General features: G+C 45.1%; 1 protein-coding gene across 3 annotated transcripts in view; it reads right to left on the bottom strand.

The window, feature by feature from the left end:
* SDK1 (sidekick cell adhesion molecule 1) overlaps nucleotides 1-12,360 on the bottom strand; it is a 965,237-nt gene that overhangs the window by 9,710 nt on the left and 943,167 nt on the right. For all 3 annotated transcript variants that reach the window (XM_055346825.2, XM_055346826.2, XM_055346828.2), the window contains one exon: nucleotides 9,520-9,649. In XM_055346825.2, the coding sequence (XP_055202800.1) occupies nucleotides 9,520-9,649 (130 nt within the window). The remainder of the gene's footprint in view (nucleotides 1-9,519; nucleotides 9,650-12,360) is intronic.

Raw genomic sequence — 12,360 nt, 5'->3', positions numbered from 1 at the left:
AGTGGAGAGTTATTCTGTAAGAACAGAGGGCTTCCAGCTCTGACTGAGGAAAATGACTTTATCTGGAACAGAGCATACCTAAGGACATTGTTGAAAACTGTGGGGCCTTTGGGGGTGAGGAATGAAGAGGAAGCTGGTAGTTCCATGTCAGCAACGATGGAAGTGGTAAAACCAGCTAGCAGTTTGACAGACAGAACCAGGAAAAGAGACTTCTGAAGCTAAGAAGAGGCCTCTTAGTGTCAGAGCAAGCTTCAAAGACTGACAGCATCTGGCAACTGCAGAAAAGCTGGACTTCAACTGGATCAGAAAGTGAGGAGCAATCTATGCACTAAGGCATTGCTAAGAAAACCAGACCTAGCAAGTAGTGAAGGTTAACTGCTGGGTATGACGCCAATCGTGGTAAACCATCCAGAATCTTAATGGGGACAGGCAAAGGGAGCCCAGCTAAAACCACAGTCATCCCTGGTAGGCAGCAAGACTCTGTGCATTGCCCAAGACTGAGGAGCAACATGAGAGCACACACAGTGCAGGGGAAATGGACTTCATTGAATGAATCTAGCCAAATCACTGAACAAACAAGCAAGCAACAATAACCCTCAATGAGGCATGAATATCATTATTCAGAGTTGCTGCAATATATGATCAAAAATGATCTGTTTTCAAAAAAACCCAGGAAAGTATAATGCATACACAGGAAAAAAAAAAAAAAAGAAGGTAGCTTCTGAGGGTGCCCCAACATTGGACTAAGCAGGCAAAGACTTCAAAGGTAGCTATTAGAATTATGTTCAAAGAACTAAAGGAGGCCATGTTTAAAAAATTAAAGGTATGATGACAATTGAAGAATATCAATAAAGTGATAGAAATTATTTTAAAAACACAAATGGGAAGTTCTTGAGTTGAAAAATACAATAACTGAAATTTAAAATTCATTAGATAGGCTCAATAGTAGACTTGAGCTGGCAGAAGAAAGCATCAGTTCACTTAAAGATAGATTGATAGAGATTATGCAGTCTGAAAAAAAGACCTTTAAAAATGGACAGAGCCTTTGATAAATATAAGACAGCACTAACAGCACCAACATACGTATAATAAGAATATCAGAATGAGAGGAGAAAGAGAAAAAAGCAAAAAAAAAAAAAAAAACACTCAAAGTAATAATGACTTAAAGTTTCCCAAATTTGATAAAAATCATTAATCTACCGGTAAAATATGTATAGTAATAGCACAAAAAGAAAAGGAAGAAATACAGCTATAGGAGTAAAGTTCCCATAAGTTATGAAAATATACTATAAATCTGAGGTAGATAATAATACTAGAGTAAGACACTAACAAAAATATCCAAAAATATAGAGCAAAAGCAAAAACAAGGAAGTCAAAATGATATATTTGGAAAATTCATTTAACAAAAAGAAGCTGATAGTGGAAAATAGGGAATAAAGATACGAGACATATCTTTATTAGAAAGCAAATACCTGATAAAATGGTAAATATATCAAGAAGATATAACTATAAACACACATGCACCTAACACAGCCTCAAAATACATGAAATTAAATGAATAGATTTGAAGGGAGACACAGACAATTCAATACAAATAGAGATTTCAATGCATTAACAAATGGCAGAACTGGGAAGAAGATCATACATACAGAAGATGGAAACAACATGATAAATCAACTAGACCTACAGACACATACAGAACACTCCACCCCAAAACAGCAGAATAACACATTCTTCTCAAGTGGATAGGAAACATTCTCCAGTATAGACCATATGCCAGGCCTTAAAATAAGACCCAATGAATTTTAAAGACTGAAAATATATAAATTATGGTTTCTCTGACCAAAATAGGATATAATTAGAAATAAATAACAGAAGAAAATGTGGGCAATTCACAAATATGAGGAAATGTAAAACACACTCCTAAATAACGAATGTGTCAAAGAAGAAATTACAGAGAAAATTTAAAAAATACTTTGAGATGAGTGAAAACAAAAACACAACATATTAAAACTTATGAAATTCAGCTAACACAGTGCTTAGAGGGGAATTTTTAGCCATAAAGTCCTGTATTTACAAAAAAAGAAAGATCTCAAATCAACAACATAAACTTCCAACTCAGGAAATTGAAAGAAGACGAGCAAATTAACTCCAAATTAAGCAGAAGAAAGAGTCATAAAGATTAGAGTAGAAATAAATGAAATAGAAAGTAGAAAAATAATAGAGAAAATCAATCAAACTACAAGTTGGTTCTTTGCAAAGATGAACAAAATTGACAAAACTTTAACCAGAAATAGGAGAGAAGACTCAAATTATTAAAATCAGGAATGAATTATTGATATTAATTACCACTGCCTTTACAGAAATGAAGGTTTATAAACAACTGTACACAACTATAAGCAACTGTATCTTAATAAATGAGATTAATGAGATAGCATTAAAAATCCTTAGAAAGACACAAATGAGTGACACTGACTTAACAAAAAAAAAAGAGGGGGGGGAATGGAATAAATCTATAGCCAATAAAGAGATAGAACTAGTAATTAACAATTTCCCACAAACAAAAGCCCGAGACCAGAGGACTTCACTGATGAAATCTATCAAACATTTAAAGAATTAATACCAGTTGTGGAAGAAATACTTCCCAAATCATTCAATAAGGCCAATATTACCCTACATAAAAATCACACAAAGATAAATAAGACAAGTAAACTACAGACCTATACCCCTTTTAAGTATAGATACAAAAATGCTCAGCAATATTGAAAACTGAATCCAGCAACATATAGAAAGGATTATACACATGTATATTTATTGTGGCACTATTCACAATAGCAAAGACTTGGAACCAACCCAAATGTCCAACAATGATAGACTGGATTAAGAAAATGTGGCACATATACACCATGGAATACTATGCAGCCATAAAAAATGATGAATTCATGTCCTTTGTAGGGTCATGGATGAAGCTGGAAACCATCATTCTCAGCAAACTATCGCAAGGACAAAAAACCAAACACCGCATGTTCTCACTCAGAGGTGGGAATTGAACAATGAGAACACATGGACACAGGAAGGGGAACGTCACACACCGGGGCCTGTTGTGGGGTGGGTGGAGGTGGGAGGGATAGCATTAGGAGATATACCTAATGTTAAATGACAAGTTAATGGGTGCAGCACACCAACATGGCACATGTATATATATGTAACAAACCTGCACGTTGTGCACATGTACCCTAAAACTTAACATATAATAAAAAAAAGAGAAAGGATTATACACTATGAACAATGGGCATTTATTGCAGGAGTGCAAGGTTGGTTTAACATCCAAATATTAGTTAATGTAATGTACCATATAAATAGAACAAAGGACAAAAAACATCCAGACAGACACAGAGAAACCATCTGACAAAACTCCAAGCCTTTCGATAATAAAAACACTCACCAAACTCAACCAGATAAAGGGCATATTGTTCACAGTAACCAAAAAGTAGAAACAATCTGGTGCGGAAGAAAGTTAACAGAGCAGGTCTGAGACCACTAGCCTTAAAAAGACCTGCCTTCAAAGATTACCCTTGGTTGGCATCTGGGAACTTGACTGATAAAAAGTTCCTTTCATTGATAAAATGTTTTCCCTAAATTATAAGACTGCAGTGTCTAAACTGTACAAATAATATGGTTTATGCCAAACACCTGCTTTCTTTCTGGAGTCTGGAGTTTTGGTACATGCTTGGCAGAGGATGCCTATGTGACCAGCTTCCGATAAAAACCCTGGGCAGTGAGTTTCTAATCAGCAGTACCTACACTGCAGTTGCAGTTTGCTATAAGTGCAAGGCTATGGTAAAGCCGTGGTAGACAACAATTCCTATGTGTCCTCACAGCTCTCTGGTGGAGGACTAAGTGTGTCCTGTGTGCCTCTACAGGAGAAGAGTCTTAGAAGCGTGAACCTGGTCTCCTCTGGACTTTGCTCTGTGCACATTTTCCCTTTGTGATTTTGCTCTGTATTCTTTTGCTGTAATAAATCTTAGTCATGAGGATGTTGTGTGCTGAGTTCTGTGAGTCCTTCTAGTGAATCACTGAACTTGGGAGTGCTCTTGGGGATCCCAGACACAACAAACTCAAATGTTCATCAACTGATGAATGCATTTTTAAATGTGGTATATCCATACAATGGAATTTTCCCCCATATAATATAGAAATGAAGTACTGATATGTGCTACAACATATTATCAGTGACCCTGATGAACTCTGAAAACATTATGCCGAATGAAATAAGCCAATCACAAAACCACATATTTCATGAGTCTGTTATATGAAATGCTCAGGATAGGCAAATCTATAGAGACAGAAAGTGGCTGCCAGGGTTTGGAGGGAGAAGGGAATGGGAGGTGACTGGTAGAGTTATGGGGTTTCTTTTTAGAGCGATGAAAAAGTTCCAAAATTGTGGGGATGATTGCAAAAACTGAAAATACTAAAAACCATTGAATCGTATATTCTAAATGGGCAAATTATATGATATGTGAATTATAACTAAATAAAGCATTTTTTAAAAAGAAGATTCTGACTAGAGTGGGGTTGGGGACTAGGAGGGACATAATTGTCAAGATGGCAGCCTTTCCAAATCCCCTTGTGACATTTGGCCTGTGTTCCGTTAGACCCTACACAGAAAAATACACTTCCCGGCCAGGCACAGTGGCTCATGCCTGTAATCCCAGCATTTCTGGAGGCCGAGGTGGGCGGATCACTTGAGGTCAGGAGTTCGAGACCAGCCTGGCCAATATGGCAAAACCCCGTCTCTAATAAAAATACCAAAAATCAGCAGGGCATAGTGGCAGGTGCCTGTAATCCCAGCTACTTGGGAAGCCGAGGCATGAGAATTGCTTGAACCCAGGAGGCGGAGGTTACAGTGAGCTGAGATCATGCCACTGCACTCCAGCCTGAGCGACAGAGCAAAACTCCATCTAAAAAAAAAATTACACTTCTGTTCCAAGAAACCACATGGGCAAAATACAACATGTTTGTTTCCTATAAAGGGAGAAGTTCTGAAGTCAGATTTTAAAACAAACAATGTGAAAGAGAACTGATGAAACACACAAATTGATTACTTCGTAAACGTGGTTCAAATGCATTGAAATCATCATGCTAAGTGAAAGAAGCCAGTCACAAAAGACATCATACTGTAAGATTTATTTAGATGAAATGTCCACATAGGCACACCTAGAGAGGTAGAAAGTAGCTTAGTGGTTGCCAAGAGCTGGGGTTGGCTGCAGGTGTATGTGGGTGGTTTGGGGAGATTGAGGAGTGACTGCTAATCGGTACAGGGTGTTTTGGGGGCTGATGGAAATGTTCTAAAATTGACTGTGGTGATGGCTGCACAACTCTGTGAATGTACTGAAACCCACTGAATTGTGTACTTCAAATGAGTGAATTGTATGACATGTGACTTAGGTCTTAATCCAGCTGTTTCAAACAGTGGTTCAAAGTGAATGTTACCATGTGAGCTGGCACTTCCAAAACGATCTAAGTCCCCAGTTCCCTCTGTTGGGATCTCATGAATATGGAGTGCCTTCAAATCCCCCAAATTCTTAAGCTTCAAAAGCAGGATGCAGCAAGGTTACATAGCAAAGAGCTCTACAGACAAGGGAGGCTACGCTTTATCCACTCAAAAACCTGGGGAGCACAGGATGGTCCAGGTGTGGGGATTCTCAGCTGGGACTCTATGGGATGCTAGGTGGTGGGGTCTGTAAGAGACTTCTGGGGTGCCTTGGGCCCCCAAATCCTAGGTGAAATTCTGCCTGTATGTAGGTGGAGAGCATGTCTGCACCTTTCATCAGCCTCCAGAAGCAGCCTGTCACCCAAAAGGCACTAGGAACCATGAGGTGCATTTGCAGGAACGCTTTCCTCCAGCACAGGGCTTGCCATGTGGGAGCAGTGTGGCCTGGCTCCCGGGCCCCTCGCCACCTCAGCCACACTGCCTGAGACTTAGCTCTGAGAGCAGGACCCCGGCCTCCCAGCTACACTTCTGAGACTTAGCTCTGAGAGCAGGACTGGTGGGAAGGTGGGATTTCCAGTTAGATGCTGAGGTCTGCCTCTCCAGTCCAGCTCATCAGTGGTTGTCTCAGGGAAGACATTCAAAAACTCTCAGTCTCGGCTTTCTGCCTGTTACGTAAGGATGATAACACCCTCTGTGCAGAATTCCATTTAGTGTGGGTTCCATGTCCTGCCCTCCACCCTTCTTCCCTCATCCCCACACTCACCTCCTTCCCTCCCCCAGGCCACCTCTGTGTATGTGTTTGTATTTAGGTGCGTATGCATGTGTGCAGGCATGTATGCATGTGTGTGCATGTGTGTATTTAGGTATGTATGAGTTATGCATGTATGTACATATGTGTATGTGTGCATGGTGGTATGCATGTGTGCTTGTACTTGTATTTAGGTATGTATGCATGTGTATATATGCATGTGTACATGCATGTAGTATGTGTGAGCCATGTGCATGTGTGCATGTGTTTAGGTATGTAGGTATATGTATGAGTATATGATGTATGCGTGTACATGCATATTTTTGCATGTACATATTTAGGTATGTGTGTGTGGGTGTGTGTACATGTGTGCATGTATGTGTGTGCATGTATTCAGTTGTGTAGTTATTTGTACATGTGCACAGGTATGTGTACATGTGTATTTAGGTATGTGCATGTTTGTGTGTATTTAAGTATGCATGTGTGTACATGTATTCAGGTGTATAGGTATATGTATGTGTTTGCATGTGTGTATGTGTACGTATGTGTGCATATGTGTATTTAGGTGTGCATACGTTGTGTGTATTTAGGTAAGCATGTGTGTGCATGTATTCAGGTGTATAGGTATACATATGTGTTTGCATGTGTGTATATGTGTGCATATGGCATATGTGTATTTAGGTGTGTGTATGTTGTATTTAGGTAAGCATGTGTGTGTGCATGTGTGTGCATGTATTCAGGTGTATAGGTATATGTGTATGTGCATGTGTGTGTACAGATATGTGTGCATGTGTGTAGGTGTGTGTGTTGTGTGTTGTATTTAGGTATGCACGTGTGTATGCAGGTGTGTGCATGTATTCAGGTGTGTAGGTATGTGTCTGTGCACATGTGTGTACCTGTACATATGTGTTCATGTGTGCATGCATACGTGAATGTATATGCTTAGCTCAGTTCACGGGTGTGCTCAATAATCTTCCATAAACATTTGCCAATGGTAAATCTCCAAACATGCCACATATGTTGGGGGGAGAAACAGACCAAATGCGTTCCATTAGCCCATGTTGAAAATGCTTTTAGGAACAAATATTCAGAGTTCACAGATCCAATCCTGCCCGCCTGCTCTAGGACACACCATCCCTGGATGCCTCCCTCCCCTTCCTCTGGTGTGGGGCTGGAGGAGACCAATGGGGAGGGGAGGGGTACACTGAGCTCTGGAGACACGGGGGTCTGGCTGGGTGTCAGCTTCAACAGCCGCCTGCTGGACGACCTCAGCCTCTGACCAATAAGGAGACTGGCCCCACCTCATGGGGCTGGGGTGGGCAGCAGAGGAGTGCACATTCACCCTGGGCCAGGCCCGCAGTGAGCGCTGGAAACACACAGCAGCGAGTGCTCAGCACACAGGAACCACCCACAGCTATGACACCCCCACGGTGCCTGGATTCTCGAAAGAGCAGCAGCCCGGCAGCGGCAGCAGGAACAGGCCCGAGGCCGGCGCTGTGAGATGAGCCTCTTTGCTGACACAGACTGTCCTGCTTGAAAGCTGCCCTGCTCCGCACAACGTGCTGCTTTCGTACATGCAGCAAGCTTGTGATGAGCTTTTTCTTTATCACAAAAAGGCAGGTAGTTTTGCAGGATTTCACTTGACAGCCCCTCAGTTTTAGACAAATGTCCCTTTCCGAGCATCTGCTTTGCTGCCTGCTGTTTCTGCCAAGCCCAGGGCTATGGTGCCGACAGCGAACCCGGCATCCTCTGTAAACAGAACACGCAAAGCAAAGCAGAATCGGCCTCGCCACACCCACCTGCTGGCCCTTCCCGCCGGGAGTTCATCTACAACCCACAGTTGAAAAGAAGCCATTTGATAGAGCCCCGGGGCTCAATAAGGCCTGAATTCAGGTTAAAATGAAGGTGAGACTTATTTTAGATTAAATATTGATTTAGAACCTGAGTGCCACAAGGCGGGGCAGGCCTATGTGTACAGCAAATGGTTGGTGATTTTCACCCCTCTCCAGGCCTGGCATATCCAAAAGAAAAAAGTTCAGGACCGAAGGGGCAACCTCTCCAATTGCTGCTTCTGCTGTTTTCGCTGGTTAAGTATGAGAAACGGAGATGGTGCACCTGTAGGGAAGGTGTCTTGAGCCCCCTGCTTGGAGCCCCCTCGTGGCTGCCTTGCTGGTTAAAGTCCCTTTGGGTCACGCCGCACAGGACCTCGCACAGGAAAAACACTCCACGTCTGAACTGCTGCACACCCAGGCGCAGGGGAGGCCTGAGGCGGGCAGGCCCTGGGGTCCTGGAGGGAGCGCGTGGAGGCTGACACTCCCTCAGGGAAGCCATCTCCCTGGTCCAGCTGCTTGGTGAGGAGAGGAACACATCCCAAGTCTGGATTCACCCTGAGCCCGATACGTGACCCGGAACTGCTGTGAGCAAATCCCTCTTCTTCAGTGCAAGGGAGGGAGCTAGGACAGAAGCTTCCTGGGCAGGGTGGGAGGCTGGCAGGGTGTAGGGGGAAATGAATGTCCAGCGGTGAGCAGGAAGCTCCTATCTGGTAAAGGGGTCACATTTTCTATCCGCCCTGCAGGATCAGACCCGCTGCCACCCTAACTGGGGTCTACAGACCACCAATTTTTATGGCAACCTATGTTTATCTATGAAAGTGAAATGGAGAGAGAATGGGCTTCCGAGGCAGGAGTCCACACTGGGAAAGTTACTGATCTTCCCTGAGCCCTGCCGGCTCCATCTGTAAGAGGTGGTCTAGGCCCAGTTACCCCGGGACTACATGAGATGGAGCACGTGAAAGCGACCATCTGACACTCAGCCTGCTGGCACCCAGGCAACACCCACACTCTGCTCTGCAAGGAACCTCTCACAGAGGGCACCAGCCTTGCCTATCTCTCACTGCAGTCTCTGGGACTTAGGAGTCGGAACCTGTGCTTCCATCAATCAGCCTTGGAGCATCTAGACTGCTCGAAGCTGTGTGAGCTCTGCTGGGCCTAAAGCAGATCCCAGGACTTAGGAGTCACAACCTGCTCCTCCATGAATCAGCCTTGGAGTGTCTAGACTGCTCGAGGCTATGTGAGCTCTGCGGGGCCCAGAGCAGGCCGTGGGGTTGAATTTCGGCTCTTATGTTTTTCTCATCTGCAAAATGAAGCCCTTTGTCCTTGGCTCTGCCTGTGGGGACGTTATGAGACTCAAATAGGACGAGACAGCCTGAGAAGGCAGAAGTCTCACTGCAGAAGTAGGGGCTGATGGTCACTGCCCGGAAGTAGGCACCGACACTGACCTCGGATTCTGATGCATCCGCCGACTTCTCCTTGAGGCTCACGCTCTCGGTCAGCACGGCGCCGTTGTACTTGTTGCAGATGTCCTCGTCTGAGTAGTGCAGGCCGCCGGGGCTAGGCCGGGGTGGGGACCTAGGATGAGGACGCATGCTGCAATTACCCTCTGGGCAAAAGACGCCCTGCCCCGGAGGACTCCTAACCTGGCATTTGGCCTTTATTGCGTTGGACTAAGAGGAAACCCACAGCCTTTGACATCACTTTGGCAACTGATGCAAAAAATTCTGAGCACTGGCTACCTGGTGAGTCAACAGCCTCTGTGTACCCGTGCGTGTCAGTTGTGGAGACTGTGCTAGGCCTGCAGGCATGGGGGAAGAGCTGGTCTGTGGCAGGAGGGGCAGTGAGACACTCACGTACAAAGAGCACCCTGAGGTCGGGACAGATAGGAGGCTGGGGAGCTTAGGTGCTTGCCAGATGCAGGCAGGGGAGTGCAGTGGAGAGAGATGAGGATGGAGTCATGAGGAACAGTCTGATCTGCCACGCTAAGGAGTGGGAATTGTCTCCTACGGATGAGAGGGAATTGGGGAAGTTTGCACCAGGCCTGGTCTCCCTGTCTGGTGGGAGAGCATTCGTCCTCTTTGGCTGGTGGAATTCTAAGATGGCTCCATCACTGCCCCCACCCCCATCATCCCGTCCTTTGAATGTGGGAAGGGCCTGTGACGTGCTTCTAACCAGTGGAACATGGCAGACTGAAGACTCGGTTACATTAAATGGAATGGGTGAAGGACAGCTACTCCCATCATGCCCATGATCACATGACATTATAGGAGACCCCATCTTGGTGGACTGGAGACAGAGATGCTCTTGCTGGCCTCACAGAAGCCAACAGTATGTTGTGAACAGCCCCTGGAGAGGACCCCATGGCAGGGGACCATGAGCGGCCTCCAGGACATGAGGGCGGCCTCCAGAGGAGGGCCAAGAAGAGGCTGGGGCCCTCAGTCATGCGGCCACAAGGAAATGCATGCTGCCAGCAGGCTGAATGAGCTTGGAAGAAGATTCTTGCCCAGTTGAGCCTCCAGATAAGAACACAGCCCATCTACACCTGGATTACACCCATGCAAGGCCCTGAGCAGAGCATCCAGCTGAGCTGTGCCCACACTCCTGCCCCAGGGAGACTGCGTGGTGCTAAATGGGTGTTCGTTTAAGCTGCTGAACTTGTGATCATTTGCCATGCAGCGACAGAAAATGAGTACCCTCTTCAGCTCCCCACTTCCTGGAGACTATCTGAGCTGAGTAAAAGCCCAGCTTCTATTTTTCAGATGGAGAACTTAGAACTTGGGGAAAAACTCTGAGTACAACATTGCTGAATTTTCACATCAGGCAGGACTGAGTGCTCCTTAGTCCTCCGAAGGGTGTGCAGGGACTTGATAGTGAGAGCAGCCTGTGGGCAGTCAGACAGGCAGCTGTGTGCTCAAAGGGACCGTGTCCAGGACCCCCAGCAACCCAGCAAGCCCTCCCTCATGCTGTGAGGAGGGAGTGCAGAACTGAGTGGCGGCTACAGAGGAAGCGTCTTCTCATCCCTCAATGGGAGAAGTAACACTGGGTGATCAAGGAGCGGCTACAGGCCAGGAAACCAGGCCTTGGGTGGAGACTCTGCTGGGAAAGCTGGAGGGGATGGAGACCTCTGGTTTTGTGTCGTGGGTGTTATCTCCCCCAGGGTGTGCCTCAGTTTCTCCTGGAAAGGCCCAGTGAAGGCTCAAGGGCCTTTCTTTATCTCAAAGGTAATTTACTTTGGGAAAGATGCCATTTCTTATCTAAACATTTGGGTAAATCTTTTTATCTAAGGAGCTAAAATGGTGTCTTCCCCACAAAGAAATTGGAAGCACAGACGTGCACGGGGGAGACATAAATCAACTGTGCCCGTATTTCTAAGATATTTTGGGGATGATGCTACAGGACCAATCTCAGGTGTCCCTACCCAGACCCTTCCCCTCTCAGCAGAGAATCCTTTCCTTCAATCACATGTGGGGTCTGATATGGTTTGGCTTTGTCCCCACCCAAATCTCATCTTGAGTTGTGGCTCCCATCATTCCCATGTGACATGGGAGGGACCTGGTGGGAGGTACTTGAATCATGGGGGCAGGTCTTTCCCATGCTGTTCTCGTGAGAGTGAGTAAGTCTCACACGATCTGATGGTTTTATAAAGGGGACTTTCCCTACACAAACTCTCTCTTTGCCTGCCACCACGTAAGACATGACTTTGCTCCTCCTTGCCTTCCGCCATGATTGTGAGGTCTCCCCAGCCATGTGGAACTGTGAGTCCATTAAACCTCTTTCCTGCATAAACTACCCAGTCTTGGGTACGTCTTTATTAGCAGCGTGAGGACAGATGAATACAGGGTCCTATTGCTAGGACTGAAAAGGTGATGGCTTATTTAAAAACCTAAGGGAAGGGTCCATTTTCTTTTCCATCTTAATTTTATTTTGTCCTTGGCTCTTTGTGGGCTGAGAACCTCCAACCTCACCATCAAATGATGTTTCTCTTTCCTAGGAAGCAGATGGACTTAACAAACTGAACGACTGTCTATTCTTGGGCAATGTGCTTCAAGGCTGTGTCTCTTCTCAGAACTCAGAAGACAGATTTGCAGCAAGGAAGCAGGGCACATAATATCTTAAAATTCTCTGTGACAAGTTCCTCCTGGCCTTGAAACTACATGTGGTTGCTTTTTCATATTTCTATTACATGGCAGGAAAAACTTGCCTCCCAGTAGACAAATGAAATGAAAGGTGTGACCAGATGTCACCACCAGCATCCACCTCTAGCCCTAGGGAAGACCTCGTGGGGT

This window comes from Gorilla gorilla, chromosome 6, assembly GCF_029281585.2.
Source record: "Gorilla gorilla gorilla isolate KB3781 chromosome 6, NHGRI_mGorGor1-v2.1_pri, whole genome shotgun sequence".
Classification (NCBI taxonomy): domain Eukaryota; kingdom Metazoa; phylum Chordata; class Mammalia; order Primates; family Hominidae; genus Gorilla; species Gorilla gorilla.
The sequence above is the reverse complement of the archived record's forward strand: the minus strand, read 5'-3'. Positions and strand labels throughout refer to the sequence as shown.